Below are 21,728 nucleotides of genomic sequence, written 5' to 3'. Positions count from 1 at the left end.
AAATGATCACATTCATGCCTTCTTTTACCCACATTCCTCACACTTTCCTACTCTCATGCATGCATTAATCCAAATTCACTGAACACTATCTACATTAGATTTGCGGATTCTTCAATTCCCAATCCAAACCAAATTCATGGAAAGCTAAATCCACACAATTCAATCTAGAAGTATAACGAAACCCATAACACCAGAATTAGAACAAAATCAGTTAAATAAGTTAATATGAAATCCATTACCAAAAACCCATTAAAATTACACTAATTCCATGCAACAAAAGCTTAAGCATTGAATCATTTTCGACCAAATTACACAAATTCTCATTCCAAATCACAAAATGAACAATCAAACAGCAACATGGACCTCACTCTAAACCTGCTGAGACTCCAAAGTAATCCCAAGCTCTTTGGACGCATCTTCTTCACCAGACTTGCTCTTCACATTCTTGGCAGGAAGCGGAACAGCAATGAAAGTCTTGGTCTTGCTAATGGGTCTGCTTTTTTCAAGCTGCACAACGTCCCCAACCTGGAACTGGTTCTCTGGGTCGTGAGCCTGGTACTTCTTCTTCTTCCTCACCCTCCTCTTGTACTTCGGGTGTGGGGCCAAGCGAGTGACCTCAACGGCGACGGTCTTGTCGCTTGTGGAGCAGACGACTCGGCCTTGAAGGTACTTCAGGGCTCTAACGGGAGGGAGGAAAGAGTGGCGTTGAAGGGTTGGGAAGGAGAGAGAGGAAGTGGGTTTGGAGAGAGGAGAGAGAGGGGTGGAGGAGCCATGGAGGAATTGGGTGGAGAGCTTGGGAGAAAGGTGGAGAAGTGAAGCTGTGAGTGACATTTTCTTTGGTTTGATGTTTGAGTTTGGAGTTTTTGGGTAAAAAAAGGCAGGAAAGGATAAGAGGGATGGGATGAGGTGGTGTCTCTCTCCACTCTATCTTCTGGATTGGGATTTTAGGAATTTTGGGTTTTTCTATTGAATTTTTCTATGTACACCCAAAAAAATAAGAAAATGGTTTTTGGACATATAATTTTCATGCCATTCATGTTTAAATTTGAAACTTACATCAACTAGCTCTTGGTGTTAGTAATATTCATTTCTTCAATATTATAAAATTCTAAATTAAAATCTAAAATTAATTTGAGACTCAACTCACCAAACATTTCAGACCCAAAAACCTACATGAAAATGGGTCTAGTAAATATTCTGTTTATTTAGCCCACATATGTTGATTTTGTGCTCGCAAGAAATTCTTGAGTTCGACTGCCGGGTCAAATAAACCCTAAACCCAACATTAGAATGTGAACATCCAATCAATCATTTAAACTAGGACAATATGCTTGTCTCTTGATATATTAGAAGTCATTCCTCAACACATGATGTGGCCTCCTTAAAAAAGACACATGTTTCTTTCTGTTTTTCACTGACTCTCCCTTTCTCTCCTCACCCACCGTGCAGCTATACTCTTGACATATATTAAAATATTTAAACAGTATAGCAGCACGGCTATACTCTTTAGATAAATTTGTATATTTATTAAGTATATTGTTTTATACTATTTAAAATTCGAAAGTGGATCATTTTCTTTTTTTAAAATATAAAATTAGTTTCTTTAGGTCAATAAATTTTTTTTTCTTTTTTGTAATTAAATAATATCTTAGTCTTATTTAATTACTTTAATTAGTAATTATGTTTTAATTGTTATTTCTTTTGTGAGTAATTAATATTAGTTATTTTAATTAACTCCATAATTATATTACTTAATAAATAGTAATTAACTATTTGAATTTTCTTTCTACTTTAATTTTCTTTGGAATATCTAATTGCTTATTATCACTAACCTAAAGCCAATCAACTACCACTCCCTTATCTTCTTTTGCAGTAATAAGACTCATGTAGTTGTGTAATTTTTTTGTGGTATAGTATTGAGAGCAATGTTACGTGCGTGGCAAGAGATTTGCTTTGACCTTTATCCCTTTACTAGCCTCTCAACACGCACTTCCGCGTCTGCGAGAGGCTTTTAAAAAAAAATATATTTTATTTTAGAATTAAAAAAGATAATGGGTAGTTGTGTTCCATAAAAATAGGATCCATTATCATATTTTTCTTTTAATTTTAATTTTTTAATGTGAAAAAGTGTGAATTTACCATATCATCCTCATTTAATTAATAATTTCAATTCTTAATGTTTGCATTAACCAAGGGCATTTTCTAATACTTTGAGTGTTTCACCATCAGAAACGGACCTACCCTTTGGCTAACCTGGGCTATAGCCCAAGCGACTTTGTCTTTTTTCAACCTTAACTAATATACCCAGCCCAGCCAATCGACAACCATGCACCATGCACTGCACTCTTTTATTGGTTGTGCGCCACTTGGGTGCTCCACTGTTATGAGCCTATGACTTTCCATTGAGCACATCACACTGAAAAGAACAAAAATAAATGGTCACTCGTTTTTTTTTCTTTTTTGGTTGCAATTTTGCACTAGAAATATTAATATATAAGTTAGGGTCAGTTACCTCAACCCTAAGCCTTCACCTTTTTTTTTTTTTTGGGTACAAAAAGGGCCAAAGACTAAACCCCCATTTTTCGGTCGAAAATACCCCTATTTTATTTTTTGATAGAAAATAAATTGTCTTTCACTTCACACACCCCCTGCCCATAGATAACAAAAAAGAGATATGTACTAGATGAATTTTATGGGGTAAAGCTCATTATGTCCTCTTGATTAGGATATATTTTTTGTGATCAATGAAATTCACTCGTACTATCAAGTTTTCTATCTTCTTAATATGTTTGTGCGTAATGTAAATTTAGCCCACCCCGATTTGAAATCCTGGGTATGTCCCTGTTCACCATTCTCTTTCGTTTGCTTTATATATATATATATATATATATAGATATATACAAATAGATAAGATGCCTAGCATCACAAGGCCATATTAAATTACAAACGGGTACATGCAAATGTGTAGTGAGTACAAGCACGCAATGCAGCTATGCAAAATTTATTGGAAATTCTACTCTTATCATATTTTCTATATTTCTATACGGTATTTTTATACCACCTTATGTGGTATCTAACTTACACATGCCACATCAATTACTTATGTGTCAGTTATGTTTTTATTTTTATTTTTCATGCCTTCACACTGCCCTCCACCGATTGATTTTTCATCATCGGCATAAGTCCACAGTGAAAACCAATATAGGACTCCAGATCTATAACTTCTTACTTATATTTGACATAAATTTTGTGTTACCTTATATTAAGAGGAAGACATAATTAGTATACTTATATATGCAAAAAAACTCACGAAATCATTCCCCTTTAATAGGTAGACTAACTCAACACTCGAACCTAATTGGTAAGTACGTAGTTACATAAACCCCTGCTACCTAGGTACACAAATGGGGCAAAAAGAAGAAGGAGAACCACCAACGTTGAAGGAGAAGAAATTTAAATTTAAATGGTGTGTAGAGTTTTTTTCTTTTGGTGGAAGGGTGTGAAAGACATTGGGGAAGGAAAGGGTAGGTTTGTATTATAAATGGTAATTGTCCAATTAATTTCAAAATGAATGGAGTTTTTTTGGTAAAAAAATAACAAAGAGATATTATTGGGGCTAAAATGAGCATTGGGAAACCTATCTTGTTCAGAAAATCAGCTGACACTTCATTCATTCGAATTTTGATATAACCCCAAAAAAATGAGCCTAATTGATCTTAAAAAAACCCATGGCTTTTTCCATGAATGCTTGAACTTTTGAGTTAATATCTAATTTTTTAAAATTGTTGGACTATATAACACTTTATTTATTTATTTATTGTGAAATGTAACTAATTTTTTTTATAGATTAAAAAATCTACAGTATATAGTTCCGAGTTGCAGGTCTAAAGTTTGTGATTTGAGTCAAATAAAATAAAAAGTTATTTAGTACCTTAAACTTTAAAGTAACCATTTTGTTTTTTTGCCAATGTTGAAATATTGCATTCATAATTCAAATATAAGGGCCGTTAGCTACAAATACAATATTCCCAAGGGCCAATACAATACAAATACACTAACTACAAATTCTTCATAAAAATATGGAGAGGTCCAATGATAACATCAAGCTCACACACTATACCTCAACTCCCATGTAGAGCCAAAGAAATTCTCATGCCAAGAGTCTAAATTTTAAAGTTACCATTCGACAACAGAAAAGAGTAAGAAAAATTAACTTCAAACCCTAAAATACACACTCATGAAGACTTGAATAAACTTCAACCCCTTCAAAAGCAAAAAAAAAGGGGTAGTTATCACAATTTAAAATGTTGCTGAAATAAAATAATGTATTCTAATTGAAAATAAGACTGAGTTCGAATCCAACATTGCATTCTTGTTTTTGTCTTCCAAAACTCCAAAAACAAGAATACATAACATAAAAGAAAAAGCATTACATGTTGTGGAGTTTTGCATCTGCAAACCACATTTACGTCATTTTTGAGGTTTGTTGTCGTTTTGATTTTTAACTTTATCTGTATTTTTTTAGGCTGTAGCTCTCAAACTTTGAACCCTTATGAGTACTATCTTGGGAGAGCTTATTCAAGCAAATATTTCTTCAATACGTAAGAGTTAGGTTATTCATGAAAAACTCTTTGTGGATTGAACATCTAAGGCTTTTTATCTAAATTGGCTTTATTAGGTCCTTTCATGCATTCATATCATACATGAAAAATTGTTCTATGTAAAAATATTGGCTAAGTATAAAAAATGGTTTTTCAGAATTATCATTTTCTCAAGATAATTTTTGGCGGCTTTTATTCCTTACACATCAAATAAGAAAACTTGATTTTATGGGATTTTATTATGAAGTATATATTGACTTAATGAGCCATCATTTTTAGCCTAAATTGTATTTTGCACTAAAATCGATTTTTCATATTTTGATTTGGTGGGAATTTGATTTTCTAGTATTTTTATTTGAATCCAAATAGAGGGTACTTCCTTATTTACATTGTAAAATTAAGTAAATAGAGTAATATAAAAATAAATAAAAGTAAAATGACAAAGATACCAAACAGTTTGTGGGCAATTTGCAGGGGTTAACATCTTCGCCTCCAATGGTAGATTCCAGGCTTGCAGCGGTCAATTGACCCCTCTTGCCCCTATGTGGATCCGCCCACTAATATGCACCAAATTCACCAAATTTTATCGTATTTACTAATTATCATGATCAAGATAACTAAATACAATCATTAACTAATGTGAAATTACTTAGCAACTTCAGCGTAGATTATCTTTTGTGTTGTAAAGTGTATATCCGATATATGCACGGTGATGATTTTGGTATTCTGAAATCACCATTAAATACCTCATGCACTTTTCATTTGTGAGTAGTAGAGTATTGCAGATGTGAGATGTAGAGTGCCTAAATCATCATCTCGAATTCGTGTTTATTATTGACTCACATAATATGATGTCGAAGAGTACACTAGGCCTCCAAAAAATGGAATGCACATTGCAATAAATCCTGCGAAGACTGGATAAACATTCCAAACAAAATCAAATATCAGGACATAGAAGATGCCCGACATATGACAAGTACATAGAATTAGCACAGATGAAGAATGGCTATAATCAATACTTTAATTTGCTGCCTATGTCATAGAAAACCTGTTTTTAATTTTAGAAAATGGGTAATAAAAGAAAATACATGATTAATTAACAAAGATAAGTGGATATTCAAAACAATCAATTTTTTTCAAGTTGCAATAGGAAATTGGAGTCAAATTCCAAAACTAATATAGTTACAAATAAAGAAATTGTAATATATAAAATAAAAGAGTAACAATATAATAATATGTATCACATTTACTGATTACATTGTTGATCACATTAATATTTTTAAGTAGTGATAAGATGTACGAGAGACTCAGATATGCAATTTAGTCTTACTTAACAATGCGCATTACCTATGAATGTGATACGAGTAGTTTTGTATAAATTGAAATGGTACTTACGTACGTACAAACTACGACCAATGAGGCGTAAAGGTCGCCGGGTTTGAAACCTAAATTTCTTACTAAATATGACTCAATCACATCAAACACAGGCATCCAAAAGATCTGAATACAAAACAGAAAAAGAAATCCATTAGCAAATGATTTAATTTTCACAATTTCTTTAGTCTATATAATACATCTTCTAATTAATTTGAATTAATGTAACAGTTTTGCTTTACCTGACGGCTTCCTATAACGTGAAAGAACACCATAATGTTGGCCAATGCAACGAGCCAATTAGTTTTCTCCAGTGAGATGAGTCCATCGTCTTCTACAACATTGCCAAAAGCCCATAAGCCAGAGATTGCAACAGCAAGATAGCAAAATGGCACGATGATGTAAGCAACCACAACACCTTTCCACATGGCAACTTTTGATGGCTTCTCTGGAGGTGAAGGGATTGTGGCTTGAATCTCCAAGGCCACACTATGCCCTGCAAAAACAAATGCTACTGTTCCAAATCCATTCAGCATATCAAAAACTTTTCCAGGCGTTGAATGAGACCGAACTCCATGATTAACACGTTGATGGCGATGAGCGCCCCTGATTGTGGATGCCACAAATGATATCATGGCGTAGCTGCATCCAATTAATCCACATTTTACACAACCATCAATTAAGTATTCCTAAGAAGAATATATGGACCATTATATATAATACACATACTTTTAAGACATATTTTGGCTGCCATGTCCGTGGTATTCAAGTTATCACAGTGAATAATGATGGGCAGCGAAAGGGAAAACACAATTCACGCAAGAGAACACGAAATAGAATAATATAAGCAGACATGGCAGGAGCAACATCCAGTACGGAAGCAGCTGGAGGCTCTGCAGTTGAAGGCGTGACATGAGATTCAGACTAAGGAGAGGGTGAGTCTACAGCGAAGGGCGATTCTGCAGGGGAGGGCAAGTCTTGGACTGGCCTTTGAGACGACTTTCACTCACCTAGCTATTACTTACACATACTTATAACATTTCCTGAGTTTTGAAAAAACTAGACTCTAGACTAAAATGCCACCCACTGCAGGCAAAATATATGGTGAAGGTTCTCATGAATGGCTCGAGGAATGGCTAAACATCAAATTTAATTTCCTCCAATAGCCCATTTAATAATGGAAATCCTTGATACATATTGTTCATATAGTAATATAAACCTATTCTTGCAAGTTGCAGTACATATAGTCTCTATGTGGTTATTCAACATATTCTTTTCTTTTCCTTTTTTTTTTTAGAAAAAATTCAACATTTTTTACTACGCTTTTTCACAAGTTTTCTCCATTATCATATAAGTGATATTTAATTCAATTCTTGCAGAAACAGACTTTCCAGGCGGAGCGAAGAACATGATCATACCATGCAAGGAAGACATCGCGAGGAAGAATGAATAGTGTATTTTGAAAACTTAACGTCGTTTCCATGTGGAAAAAACACGGTTGTTTTTTTATCTGCATTAAACCTCCTAACTACTATTCTTTTCTTTTCCTTTTTTTTTTTTAAAAAAATCTCCAAAAAGAAAGAAATTTTAAATTCAACATTTTTTATTTTTTTCATAAAAAAATTAGCGCGATATAGTAGAAATTTTTACACTTGTATATTTAAGTGGGAAATATCCTTTTCTCATATCATTATCAAAGTGACAATTAGTACTTATATTTGATTTATTTAAAAGGATCTGAGATTGCTAATTTTAAGCTTACTATGACCTATTATTTCGTAAAACTAAAATGGTCATCACTTAAAAAACCTTCCAACACACATGGGGAGTTGAGTGTGATGCTTTCTGGTCCCCGATTAATTAGCCACGTTTGATTAGTACTTTGATCACATTATGAGAGCTACAAGGCAACTTCTTTCTACATGAGAGGAAGAAAGTTCGTATATTTTTTATAATGGTTCCACAACCCCTGCATTCCAACAGTTTTCATCTTCGTTAAATCCTCGTAAATTAAAAAGATAAATGCAATCAAGAAACAAATCATGTAACAAACGTTCAACATGTAACGACAGCATACCGACACAAATTAATCTTTCTACCGTTTGCCTACCTTTAATGTGATGTGGGAGGATAGTTTTCAATGTGAAGTGGTGTACAAGGCCTCAAAGGAACAATGGATCTCTTACACGGCTAGTTTGGGGGTTTGAGCTACCCAAATTATGATGAATAGCTCAATTCATCAAATTTCAGCTGCCAATAATGTTCTTTTACCTATTCAAAGCTATTCCAGTGGGTTTATAGCCATGAATGTGAAGAAAGTGGAAAAGTGTAGTCTACAAACCTCAATTAGACCTTGTTGTTCCTTTTTGATGAGGTTTGAGGGGTCCAATTTTTCTTTGAAGATTTTAGAGGCCAACATCCTGCATAGATATTTTCTACATAACATACTACACTTGTGGGAACTGGTTTTGGGGCCAATTTTTGACAAAACAATTTATTTAGGACATTGGTCTTGTTGCTGCACTTTGGCAATTTTTGCGCTGCTGCTGCTATCCTTGTAGCACCTTTTACTGATATTGTTGTCTTCAAGGGCTGCTATCTTACATTAGGGGTGGGCGTGGCCCGGTTCGGTTCAATTTCTACCTCACACCGGAATTGGTACTATTCAATTGGTGTGGTTCGGTCCGATTTTGGTGAAAAAATTTATGAAATCGGTAGGTTCAGTTTAAACCAATTACAGTGCGGTTTCCGGTTTTGATTGAATTTTTTTGTATATTTTTAAATTATTATCAATTATTATTATTATTTTACAAATTCCAACTAAAATTTATATTTTGGGCTTCAAAATTCACAAATGATCTAATTTCATGCGCAGAGAAATGATTGGGCCTAGAAAAGAGAGGTGCTTTGAAATTGGGCTGGGAAATATTAGATATGGGATTAGAACTTTAGTATTGGACTTAAATATTTAAAAAATACACAATCAGTCCCATCATGTTTAGTTTTGTAAGGTGTGACCGAAATCGGTTTGATTTGGTCCAGTCTAGTTCGGTGTTGGTTTGTTGACTTTTTAATCAACACGGTTTTTTTCTAGTTTTTTCTATCCAATGAGGCTCGGTGTTCCGATTTTCCGGTCTCAATGCCCACCCTATCTCACACCAAGTTTGAGGGTGGTTTGCCTTGTACACGAGCATCATGACTCATCAATTTCTCTTTATGGAGCTAGAGCCAATAAACCCCGGAAGCCCTCTTCTTTTTCTTGTTTCTTTTCTTTTAGTTTAATTTTTTTCTGCTTCCTTCCTTAACTTTGGTGTTGCATGTTTTCTTTTCTTAACATTGGGGACAATGTTGAGTTCTAATATTATATTTTTTTTAGGACATTTTCTATTGAAAGGGGCGATAATCTAAACTATCAAGTCCATTATTAGTTTTTCCTCCTTTGGCCAAGTTCATATTAATATGTTTTAAGTCAATATATTCCATGGATGATAAATAAATAGAGAGAAAGAGAATCTTTGTGTTTTAATATTTCTATAAGAGGGGATTCGAATTTAATTAATCTTTTACATTGGAAAAGAAAAATCAATGTATTAATAGCTAGTCAAATTGAAAAAACTTACTAATCATTCAAATATGACACACTCAAATTGAAAAACTTTTAATCATTCAACTATGTTCAAATAAATAAACGAATACAATATTTTCTATAAAATAAAATAATCACAATATCTCAAATTTGACTTCTTGTTTTTAATTTTGATATTCAATTAAAAATTTTAATTGAGATTAATTTTTCCAAGTGTGACCTTTTTCTATATAAATTTTAAAGTTATTTTGGCTAACGACTTTTAATATATTTTCCTCGAATTATATTATCTATTTTAATTATTCTTAAAGCGTGAGTTAACTTATGAACAAAAAGTACAAGTAAAGTAAAGTCATTAAACTAAGGGAAATTCAAACTCGAATACAGACACAATACTCTAAACAACTATTCTAACTCACATATCCCGTCTTATGATCATTTTTATTATTTTCTCTATAGACAAAGAACATAACAAAACAAAATTACCACTAAGAATAGTGTGCTCTAGCGAGATTCTTGAATATGATCAACAAGGATAGGCTTATCCAGCATCCACTCCACGTGGCAGCATGCAAGTGAAGTTCAATATCCTCTAAACAAAACCCATCTCACCACGTGTCATGCTCAGATCCATGCAAAAGATCAAAAACCCATACACACTCAGCTCCACATCCTCCAGAACCCAACTGAAACAAGAACAAAAGAAAAATAAAATTAGCTAGCCAGAGACTCAGAGCAGACCAAATTATTTGGCCATGGCATCTCTGGCAACCTTAGCAGCTGTTCAACCAGCCACCATCAATGGCCTTGCCGGAAGTTCCTTCACTGGAACCAAGCTCTCTGTCAAGCCCACCCGCCAGACCCTCAGACCCAAAAACATCAGGTAAGTGCTAGAAGAAAAGGTTCTATATATTTTCCATGAGCTTGTAAATTTGTAATGGGTGTGTTTAATTATAAGTTTACTGGGTGTGTTGGGTAAATAGGAGTGGTGCTGTGGTGGCCAAGTATGGAGACAAAAGTGTCTACTTTGACCTTGAGGATCTGGGCAACACTACCGGGAAGTGGGACTTGTACGGCTCAGATGCACCCTCACCCTACAACCCTCTTCAGGTTCCGTTGCTAACTACCCTAAATTCTTTGAATGTATGTAAATAATGTACTTAAAATTAGAAAGAAAAGAAAAAGAGAAAAAAAACAATAATGCTTTCATTGAGAGTTGAACTCAAGACCTCCCGCTTACTAAACGGGTGCTCTAACCAACTGAGCTATGAAAGCTGTTGTTGACAGAAGCAAAATTTTATAGAACTTAAACAGCTTATTTGAAAAGCAGTTTTCTTTTCTATTATTAATTTTAATGGAAATCCTGACACATTAAACTTTATATTTGTCTCTAATGTTATAGCATGTGCTATATAATCAAATATCATGTATATGTTAATCTAGGTCATGTTGGTCCAATATTTCCCAATTATTTTCTAATCCAAGCTAATAATTAACAATTGAATATGTAACCCAAGTTGGTTCAGTTATTTGACCAAGTCATCATCTAATTTAAGCTTGCCAATGGCTATGAAATGCTAATATTTATGCAGAGCAAGTTCTTTGAGACATTTGCTGCTCCATTCACCAAGAGAGGCTTGTTGCTCAAGTTCCTGATCTTGGGAGGTGCTTCCACCATTGCTTACCTTAGTGCCACTGCTTCAGATGACATTCTACCCATCAAGAAGGGCCCACAACTTCCACCCAAGCTAGGCCCACGTGGCAAGATCTAATTGCATTTGGGATTTTCCATATTTTCAAAGCTTTTCATCATGTGTATGTAATTGCTTCTCTATTTTGTACTTGTAAGTATGTCTAATGCAGAATTAAGACCCCCTCACTTGACAATTATTCAAAGATATTTCTTTCAAGTGCAATTTGGGGCACTACTGCTTTTATGTTTTAAGATCATGATATCATCATATTTTGTGGTCTATGATCAGTGAAGTCTGAAATCTTCAAAACATGATGAAAATTGGTAGAAAATATTGCGAACAGTCTGGAGGATTTAGAGTACAAATGGGCAAGGAAAAAAATGAGCATATGTCTAAGAGAAGTCATCAAATTTATATTTTCAGTCAGTCTACAAAGCCGTTTCTTCTACAGAAGAAGAAACAATGTCCAAAATGCTTCATATGCACCCCATTGGGTTTTCTCATTCTTCCCTATGTACAAAAGGAAGGAATTGAATGAAAATTAGTGATGACAACTCCAAGGATGCCAATGAGTGCTGAAATTTACATTTGAAGGCTAGGCTTTCTTGCTCTTTACATCGCTGCGTCTCTCATTTTGTTTCTCCTTTTCTCTCTCTCTTTTTTGCTCAAACTCCTTTGATTTTTCTCCTGTCAATGCTGTTAGTGGCGTGCCGTTGGACTTCTCAATCCACCCAAGTTATCTAGATAGGAAATCTTCTTGTTGGTCACTATGTTGGCAATCTTCTGCATATGTGGATGCTTAACCTCACAGAAGTCTTTGCCTTCATCTGTAGCATCTAGGTCCTTTTGTGCCTCAGTGTCAGCTTGATCCAATCCCCAACCCATGAAATCCGACAGTGTCATTGAACCGGGTGTCTCTGTCCCGGAATTCTCTTCTTTTGTGGACCTATCTGGAGAAGTTGCAACTGGTGTAGATTCTCCTAAATTGTTCCTTTTACATGCTACATGTGATGGATTCTGAGAAGCATAATCAGCGTATAGTACATCTTCAATCCGGGACAAGACTGTGAAGGCCAAGCTTTCTAGTATTCTTGAATAGCTCTCAAGAATAGCCTGTCCAACATTCTATAAAGCCAAGAAAAAGCCTTTATGTAAGTTCATATAGCATGATCAAATATTACAAGAAATAATTTTTCCCAAACAACACTTCTACAAACAGAATAGAATATATTATGTGGTATGTTCTGTTACATTGCCAATAAGCTTGCATTAACTTTTTGATTCTGCAATTAGGGGGTGGAGTAATTCTTCAAGATTTAAGGGATATGAATTATGTCTTACCGCGTTGTATTGGATTTTACTGATGTCTAGTGAAGATTGAGGGATTCCAGGGAACCTCTGTTTGAGGAGGAGTAAGATGGTCTCTGCTCTCTCTTCAAAGAGCTCTCTCTTTTCCAAGCTCACGGCTGAGCCCCAACCTGATTTCCCATCTTTTTGGTTCATCTTTCTCTTCCATATTACCATGGAAGCCTCCATTTTGTTTTTGAGGTCCAGTATTTTGTGCTCTGATGATAAGTCCATGCTGCAAAGAAATTGGTCAGGATCAAAGAATTCAACTGTAATGCTCCGATAGATCGAATCACCAAGACTTGCCCTTCCATTCTGCATAAAACCAATAAACCATCTCATTTTCATAAAGTGGTAAGAGAACTCATCAAGGCTCAAAAGTGGCCTGTAACATTGCAATGAGATTAGTTCTAACTTTCTTTACCTTCGGGAGGGATTCAATGTAGTTCTCGGGAATTTCCATTTCTGATAAAACTTGAGCATTTATGGCCATTGCTGCTTTGAGCACTTGGTTGACACAATCTTTTTGATACTGCAAAAATTTTCTTGCCGCTTCTGATAAACCATTCGGCGGAACTTTAGGAGTAGGTAGCCACCATTTGTCATCTTTTCTCTTTGCATTTCCTTTCTCGTTCTCATCAGCATCTTTGGATACATAATAGAACTCTTGCTTGTCTATGAAATTATCTAGACAGTCCTGATTATTATAAATTTTGTCAGAGCAATATAATCCATTGTACACACAGGACATGAAATCATATGTTATGGAAAATGGAAAAGAATTTTAGCAAGCACATAATTACTTACAATAAGCATTGCATCAAGCTTTCGCAGGGCAGGAATGTTCATGTGAAGATCTGTTCGTTGCCGAGTCACCATTATCTATTAAACCAAAACATGCAAACTCTCATCAAGATGTGAAATGTTGCGCCATGCGCCCATGTGTGTATGTGTGTGAAAGAGAGAGAGGAGTAGGGAAGAGATTGTACCTCCATATTGCTTCCATCCTTGGATTTCTGTTGTGAAGGAACAAATTCAACTATGTAATCACTCACACATAATAACCAATCTATTTCTTTTCTCCACCTCTTTTTCCTGTCTGCGGACATGGGTTCTAGGCGAGTTTGTTCTCCAAAAACAGAAGCTGCAATGCATTTGGAAGAGTAACATGATTGTTATGCGAACTGGAAATCTAACAAGTCAGCCTTTTCAATAGTGCATACTATATAATTTGTAAGAAAAAGGTCAATATAGTTGGACATTCAAAATCAAAAACCAACATTAATATGTCAATGCCACCATCTGAGTCAAAACTAATATGAAATGTGAAATAGCTGCATTTCACAATTCCTACATTCACCTTAAACTAATGTATAATCTTTCCAGATATATCTTGCTGTCATAACAATTATAATAAAACTATTTGTACCACATTTACACGAAATAGACGAAAAGTATGCATACCGGCAAGGTTTGTAATAGCATTCGACAAAGCCAAAGCTGACGAAACACCCTTTCCTCCACCAGACATATCTTCTCCCAAAAGCAATTTGGCAAACCTCTCCTTCATCTGCTCCATATCTGAATCAAACCCAACAAGCCAAATAATTATAATTCAAATAAAGATATGTATGCTGGCAAATTCTGCAGGACCAGCTAAGCTATTTATTCAAACTAACAACAACAATTATGGTGGTGACAAGCTCACCTGTCTGTTGTTGCTTTTCTCTGGCTTCGGCTTCTTCTTTGCTCAACCGTGACTTGGAGCCTTGAGCTCCATTACTTCTTGAACCCTTCTTATCATCGTCCTGAAACTCTAACGCGGTAGCGCTCTCAACGCTCAAACTCTTGGTATGCCTTCCTGTATTCTCATGCATCCCTTTGAAATGATACAATCTTGACTTGTAATTATCTTCTTCTTCTTCAAGTGCTCGGACCATTCTCAACTTTTTGAGAAAAACCTTTATAGAATGAACAAGCGAGAACAAGGCATGAGTGCTGCTCAATCTATTGGCAGGAGGGAGGGGAGGAGAGGGATCAATTTTGTCTGTTACTCAAGTTCTTGCAGGTGAGAACTTGTAAATGATTGAGAAACAGAGCTGTTGTCGTTGTATTTTGTTGCTGATGTTGTTGTTCTTGTGGTTGATGATGTTGTTTTTTTGTGTGCTCTTGTTTCTTGAGAAATTGGCAAGTTTTGACAAAAATGCGGAGGTGATTGGTTTTGAGATTGATGGGTTTTTGGGGTTAGTTAATTTCTTTTCTTTTTTTGATATCAGTTGGGTTGGTGGAACGTGGGGTGCATGTTGTGAGAAATGAGGAAACAAAACTATTCTTTTTGTTGTGTTGGGAGGTTTTGGCTTTGGCTTTTTGAGGTTTGCATGAATTGGATGGTTGAGGTTTAAATGTGGAGGTCAAGGAGAGCTAAAATCCCGGTAAGACAGAGGTGCATTTCTAATTTACCAGCTCTCTCTCTCCCTCTCTCTCTCTCCTCATGAAGTGGATGGTTCTGGTAGGTCAATATCAGCTCCTCCCTCCATAGAATATTTATTTCATTTTATATGAGAGAGAAAGAAAGAAAGACAGACAGACAGACAGACAAAAAAAAATTGTTCATCTTCTCTACTCCAACGACTTCTTTATAAGAACTTCATTATCAATTCTCCAATATTTATGAATACACTGCCTTTTGTTTATACAATAAAGACATTAAAACAGCATATAATTTCTATGAATAATATTTTTTTAAAAGAAAATATCTATGAATAATACATCGACCGACATTGTTAATATAGTGGTATTTCTCTCTACTTTGTAGGAAAATATTATTCATGCAATTGAATATTTGGCCGGGTTGGTTTCGGAACCGTGCACCTTTGATTTGGGAGGACTAAGTCAGCATTACATCGACTGCAAGTTGGATCACAAGTTTCTTCTTATTCCAATCAAAATTGATTAAGATTTTCTTGATTTATAATATAGCCAAGTCTAAGGTTTTGATCTCATTAAAAGGAAAAAGTTTAAAGTACTAATGGATAAACGTTAAAACCAGTTTTTATGTGTTCTTATGATCTATTCAAATTAATGCTTAGTTTTCTTTTTTCTGAAGTCTCCATCAATTTCCAAATCCTTCATGGTAAATTACACTAATGATTCTTATGTGGGATTAACAAAATGATTAAAACCTCCTACGGTAACAATTTTACACCGATCAAGACAGCGAGTATGAAGCATACAAAGGAAGCCAAGAACAACTTAGAAATACAGCAGTTCACAAAAGAAGGAAATAGTCATTTACACAGAAAGAGAGGCATATTAAACACCAAAAGACCATCATGCACCTTTTAACAACATACTGGAACACTAAAACAGGGTCTCAAACCCGCACTCACCACAAGCAATTTGCTTAGTTCAATTGGCAGCTCTACATTCTGATCCAAGAGGAAAGCAAACAGTAATGTGAACTTTATAACCTCAGTAATCAAATGGCCATCCTGAATAGCCCATCTGATTATTGTTTTCACGCATAGTCGATGAGCTACTTTCGGCTGTTGGGTTATGGTTATGGGTATGGGCATGGGTATGGCTCGAGCTAGAGCTGGCACCAGATGAGCGAAATGGCCACAAATAAGAGAAAGGATTTCTCCTTCCTTGGTTTTCTCTACCACCCTCCCTTCCATTGGTATTGCTACCAAAACTACTGCCTCTACTTCGACCATTCGAGCTACCACCACTTGCGGCTCCCTGCAGAGGCAGTTCTTGGCGGCAAACAGGGCATGAGTTGTGTTGGACTAGCCATGGTACAATACAATCTGTGTGATATAGATGGTTACAGGGCATTTGCCTTGCTTCAGATCCAAGCTCGAACTTGTCTTTGCAAACAGGGCAGTGTGAATCAGAACGAAGATGCCTATTTGCGATCTTAATAGTAGGCATTGCATCAATTGAAACTCTAGATGCTGGAGGAGGGCCTCGCCGGTCATTAGCTGAAAGCTGCTCAAACAGTTCTTCCAAGCCAGGACCTACAAAATAATCCCCCACATTACCCCGCGTCACACTTATTCCAGGAGAGCCATTGAAAAAAGCTTCGAATGCACCATTCCCAGACAGTCGAAAAGGAATTTGGCCACCAAAGATCAACAGAGGAGTAAATGCCGGGTTACGTTCAGGAACTACATCTGATCTTCCCCTGATATCGCTACGTCTTCTGTCTGTCGATTGCTGCCAGGCTGAGAAAGCTTCCACGAACCCAAACCTCCTGTCATGATCATCATCATTGTCCAGTCCAAAGAAATCCAGTGGACTGACATGAACCATATCATCGAGTTCTTGAATAAATCCTCCATCGCAGCTTGGGCAAACTGCATCTCGCCCTTGCAGACGAACCGGTCGCCTGCAATTGTAACACCAATGGGTGTTTCGGCCACTTGACATTATCTCCTCTCCCTCTGCTCTTTCAAATCTTATTGTACAAGCAACAAGTCTCGTCTCTGAACTCCTCAATCTTTGAAGGTTATCTGAGCATGGTAACATAGGGAGATCAAAAAAGGATTCAGACACAAGGTCAGCCACTTGTTTCAAAATCATTAAAAATCATACAATCTGGACCCAAACAAATTCAAATTTGATGGTTTCATATAAAGAAATTGAAACTACATTTGATACTATCAAAGAATATCAAAATCTAAATCCATTGTTGAAAAGATAAATTATTCAGATAGATTATTCAATATATATATATATATATATATATACTTCTAAAATTTCTTCAATCCAAATTATTTTCTCAAAGCTTAGAATTACCCAATTCAAATACTAAACAATAGAATTCCAGTATAACCAAACCCATCTATTCAGGTTGATAATTGGTTGCATCTTAGCAATTAGTGATTCCATATACAAAATACCAAACAAATAAACAAAAATATAACCAAGATCAGAACTTTGACCAGCACAACCATCAGTAAGGAAAAAAAAATTGAAAAAAAAAAAAAACCTAGTCTCATTTGCAGCTAGAAATTACCAAAGGCTCTGATATACAAAATCTGAAAACCCCAAGAAATTCAGAAACTTGAAACTACAAAATTTTAAAAAAATAATAATAATAACAAGAAACACTGACCTTAGATTCATTGGAATCAACAAACAAAAGCCTTAACATCCAAAATAGGAAGCCTTAAAAAAAATATAGTTAGTGCAGAAGAACTTTAAGCAACAAAAATAAAATCCCCTAACCTTGAGAACGCAAAGCTTTGCTCAATTTTCTCGGATTGTGTTCTCATCGATTGTGCGAAGAAAAAAATGAGTGAGGCGTGTGTTGTCTCTCCCTTTCTCTAGTCTCTTCTCCAGATGGGTCTTCCTCAAATCAGAGCCGTTCATTTGATCCTGCGGTTGGAAATAAGAACACCTATTTAATTAAAATAACTTCACTAGAGCATTTTTTTTTTCATTGACATTGACCATAAATAAGCTGTGTAATCTCTAAAGTCTATACCTAGCGAAATACCCTTCCAAATAACTCAAAAAATTCCAAAATAGAATTACATTTTTAAATAGACAAATACACAAAAACAATATATTTAAAAAAAATAAAGATTTATGTCAAAAAAATATAAAAATAAATACAAAACACACGTGTAAGGGCGAGTCAAGAGGGTTTTTTTTCTCGGTCAACAAGAGGTTAGGTTTTTACTTAAGTCAAATCACAAACTTTTCATCCTTTTTAACTCAAGTTTTCAATTGTGTCCATCCAAGTGTTGTTGGCCATATGTTGGACTAAATCATCAAATTTTGTCTATTCTAATGAACTTGTGTAGTTGGCCATATGTTGGACTAAGTCATCAAATTTTGTCTATTCTAATGAACTTGCTTCTCACATGTAATAAATACAAGCATAAAAAAAAAGTATTTATGTATATGCTTGGCTTCATACTTCTCTCACAATATTTTATTGTATAAGGGTAAAGAAAAGTAATTTGGACTTTATTTTATTTATTTATTTATTTATTAATTCGCTTTATTGTAATTTGCTTACTCACTTGGTTGTAATTGTGTGGAGTTATTTATATTAACATCTCCTGAGGCTTTAAGATATTTCACAAAACCTTATGAGATTTGGGAAATTACATTAGCACCTTTTGAGGTTTTAAATTATTTTCATAAAACCATTTTCGTTGATTTTTCATCTAAAGATTGATAATTTTAGATAGAAGAATTTCTCCAAATGACAAAGTCTTTGGAATTAGATTGCACATGCATTCATTGATGTTGATTTTGTCATTTGCACATGTTTTTAAAATTAAATCATCAAATTTTGAATGAACAATCAACGAAAAGATTTTTATGAAAACAATTTAAAAACTCAAGGAGTGTTCATGTATTTTCTGAAACCTCATAGGCTTTTGTGAAATATCTGAAAATAACTCTATTTATTTGTATGCTCTCTCCATTTACACAATACGTCGACGTTTACATTGTCGTCCTCGCGGGACCACCACAGAATTAGGAGCCACCCCCATAACTAACAGTCAGACGGTCACCGACTCACTCTCAGTTCACAAATCACAACCTTTTCCAAGCGTTTTGGGGGCCACAAAACTCAAAACCAATCAAAACCCAATACTCAAAATCCAACAATGGACTCCATAGGCGTGCTCATGCCAGTTCCAATGTCCACATATTTAGAGCAAGAGCTCGAGAAGCGCTTCAACCTCTTGAAGCTCTGGACCGTCCCTCAAAAAACCCAGTTCCTCAAGGACCATTCCGGCTCCATCCGAGCCGTCGTCGGTAATGCAGGGAACGGAGCGGACGCCGAGCTCATCGAGACTTTGCCGAAGCTGGAGATCGTGGCCAGTTTCAGCGTTGGGATCGATAAGGTCGATTTGAACAAGTGCAGGGAAAAGGGTATTCGGGTCACCAACACGCCCGATGTTTTGACCGATGACGTGGCGGACCTTGCTATTGGGTTGGCGTTGGCTGTGTTGAGAAGGCTCTGTGAGAGTGATCGGTATCTGAGGAGTGGGCAGTGGAAGAAGGGTGACTACAAGTTGACAGCCAAGGTTTGCTTTTTCTTAGTATTTTAGACATAATTTTTATTGCTTATTATTGTGTTGATTTTGTTTTGCTTTGCTTTGCTTGTGCATTGGCAACCAATTTCTAATGTTGGTTTACTGGAATTGAAGATTATGGTAAAGAAAGTTTACCAATTGTTGAACCAAAAGGGAAAGAATAATAAACCTGATACGCATTTTCTATTTAATGTGTTCCGCTGTGTGGTGTTTGTTTAATTGCCATTATCGTAGACTGGGTATTGCTCATTTTCTATGCATAAAATGCTGCACGATATAGTAATCAAGCAAATGACAGCATAAAGGTATGAATTCCTTTCTTAAAACCATGACAGGATGCTAACGATGTGTTTTCTTAGGGTAGTTTGAATCTAATGGTTATGTTACAAGTACTTGACATTTGAACTTTTAAAAGTTGGAGATAGTTGTGCCTTTAATGTGATAAGTCAAGTTCATAAGTTACTAAAACAAATGGCTTCTTTTTTTTTCTTTTCTCTCTTTTTCTTTCCTTTTTTTATTCTCTTCCTGACATTTCATCCGTATAGTATCTTTGTTTCTGCGTTCTAATAGCTCTCCTGTCATTTACAGTTCACTGGAAAAACAGTTGGCATCCTCGGTCTGGGAAGAATTGGCAAAGCAGTTGCCAAGAGAGCTGAGGCTTTTAGCTGCCCAATCTCTTACCACTCCAGAACAGAAAAACCAGAGTTGAAGTACAAATACTATCCATGTGTTGTAGAGTTGGCCTCGAACTGTGATATTCTGGTTGTTGTGTGTGCATTAACTGACGAGACCCGTCACATTATTAATCGTGAAGTCATTGATGCTTTGGGCCCAAAGGGTGTTCTCATTAACATTGGGAGGGGTCCTCATGTTGATGAACCTGAGATGGTCTCTGCTCTGCTAGAAGGTCGGTTAGGTGGTGCTGGACTTGATGTTTATGAAAATGAACCAGAAGTACCTGAGAAGTTGTTTGAGCTTGAGAATGTGGTACTCTTGCCTCATGTAGGAAGTGACACTGTACAAACTGACACTGCCATGGCTGACCTTGTGATTGGGAATCTTGAGGCTCACTTTTCGAACAAACCATTGTTGACACCAGTCGTTTAACAGAGTATTTGAAGGTAAAGTTGATTGAAGGCTTCATTGTCTTGTTCTGGTACCAAAACTTCTTCAATCCATGACCATTTTTTCAAGAGTTGGCAAAGAATCTTGGTAATTAAAGTGCATATTCGCTTCTGCTTGACTAGAGATTGATTGCATCCATTTTATTCAATTATTGCAATTTCTGCAATGGAAGTAGTTGGGATGGCTCCTTAACAAGCTTTGTATGCTTCACTTGCAGGTTATTGTGTGTTTTGAAGAATGGGGGATTTCATCCTTCACTTGCAAGTGCTTGGAACCTCCAACGAGTACAACAATCTGAAGTATCCATTAAGTGGTGGATACCCTCAATCGGCAAGATCTCCTTTACCCTATGAAGAGTCTGTAATTTCAAAATGCCCTAAAAAGAGAGAAATAAGAGATGAGAGGAGAGAGAAGAGAATTAAAGTGATGAAATTACCCTTGCACTCAGTCGTAGGTTTGATAAAAGGAAATGAAATAATTGGTGGGGTGGTTTTGGTGGGGTGTGTGTGTAGGGGTGAGGGCCCAAAAAGTAATTCCAGCAACTCGGGTTGGCCAGGGCAGCTGCTGGGGCCCACAAAACCAGGCCAGCCCTCGGGCAAGAATAGCCCTAGTTCAAGTTCGGGTTTGCTAAAGTCAGCAACAATTTAAAAAAAATCTACAAAATAATTCAGATTTTTTTAAAAAATAAATTTTTAGTCATAGTTTTTGCTTCCCATACCAGAACTCTATATAAATTTCTCTCATCATATCTCATGTGAATAGTTATTCATGTGAATTGGTAGAAACACCACAACTTTAGTGGTTGTCTAGCCCTCCTTTGCCATGGCAAATGGCAAACTGCTGAAAGTGATCTTATAAGTTATAAGAAGTATAAAAAAAAAAAAAATCTGAAGAGTTACAACAAGAGATACAAAATCCCAATCTAGAAACCAACTCA

The 21,728-nt window shown here is 35.7% G+C and overlaps 5 protein-coding genes and 1 non-coding gene across 7 annotated transcripts; 2 read left to right on the top strand and 4 right to left on the bottom strand.

The window, feature by feature from the left end:
- Positions 1–196: 196 nt before the first annotated feature.
- On the bottom strand, positions 197–921 carry RPS17 (ribosomal protein S17). Its single transcript, XM_008230337.2, has one exon. It carries the CDS (start codon positions 829–831, stop codon positions 370–372), a length of 462 nt encoding a protein of 153 aa, XP_008228559.2. The 5' UTR covers positions 832–921; the 3' UTR covers positions 197–369.
- Positions 922–10,277: 9,356 nt separating this feature from the next.
- Positions 10,278–11,534, top strand: LOC103327955 (photosystem I reaction center subunit VI, chloroplastic). Its single transcript, XM_008230336.3, has 3 exons — positions 10,278–10,444; positions 10,545–10,671; positions 11,154–11,534. The coding sequence occupies exons 1-3, from the start codon at positions 10,317–10,319 to the stop codon at positions 11,331–11,333; spliced, it is 435 nt and encodes a 144-aa protein (XP_008228558.1). The 5' UTR covers positions 10,278–10,316; the 3' UTR covers positions 11,334–11,534.
- Positions 10,763–10,836, bottom strand: TRNAT-AGU (transfer RNA threonine (anticodon AGU)). Its single transcript has one exon. It is a non-coding gene; the product is annotated as a tRNA-Thr (tRNA).
- Positions 11,535–11,642: 108 nt separating the features above from the next.
- ROPGEF12 (RHO guanyl-nucleotide exchange factor 12) lies at positions 11,643–15,690 on the bottom strand. The gene is made up of 7 exons (XM_008230335.3): positions 14,311–15,690; positions 14,067–14,183; positions 13,592–13,746; positions 13,410–13,484; positions 13,027–13,299; positions 12,597–12,917; positions 11,643–12,380 (listed from the first exon to the last, which is right to left on the bottom strand). Exons 1-7 carry the CDS (start codon positions 14,540–14,542, stop codon positions 11,955–11,957), a joined length of 1,599 nt encoding a protein of 532 aa, XP_008228557.1. The 5' UTR covers positions 14,543–15,690; the 3' UTR covers positions 11,643–11,954.
- Positions 15,691–15,825: 135 nt separating this feature from the next.
- RHC1A (RING-H2 finger C1A) lies at positions 15,826–17,993 on the bottom strand. Of its 2 annotated transcripts, none has more exons than XM_008230334.2 (2): positions 17,835–17,993; positions 15,826–17,116 (listed from the first exon to the last, which is right to left on the bottom strand). In XM_008230334.2, the coding sequence occupies exon 2, from the start codon at positions 17,031–17,033 to the stop codon at positions 16,074–16,076; it is 960 nt and encodes a 319-aa protein (XP_008228556.1). In that variant the 5' UTR covers positions 17,034–17,116; positions 17,835–17,993; the 3' UTR covers positions 15,826–16,073. The 2 variants fall into 2 exon arrangements, with proteins under 2 accessions (XP_008228556.1, XP_016649250.1); XM_016793764.2 differs by having other exon boundaries at positions 17,722–17,878.
- A 1,069-nt stretch (positions 17,994–19,062) lies between these two features.
- Positions 19,063–21,223, top strand: LOC103327952 (glyoxylate/hydroxypyruvate/pyruvate reductase 2KGR). Its single transcript, XM_089050250.1, has 3 exons — positions 19,063–19,657; positions 20,255–20,787; positions 21,009–21,223. Exons 1-2 carry the CDS (start codon positions 19,235–19,237, stop codon positions 20,771–20,773), a joined length of 942 nt encoding a protein of 313 aa, XP_088906376.1. The 5' UTR covers positions 19,063–19,234; the 3' UTR covers positions 20,774–20,787; positions 21,009–21,223.
- Positions 21,224–21,728: the final 505 nt, after the last annotated feature.

The sequence above is a fragment of the Prunus mume genome, linkage group LG4 (genome assembly GCF_029339155.1).
Source record: "Prunus mume cultivar Tortuosa linkage group LG4, ASM2933915v1, whole genome shotgun sequence".
NCBI lineage: Eukaryota > Viridiplantae > Streptophyta > Magnoliopsida > Rosales > Rosaceae > Prunus > Prunus mume.
The sequence above is the reverse complement of the archived record's forward strand: the minus strand, read 5'-3'. Positions and strand labels throughout refer to the sequence as shown.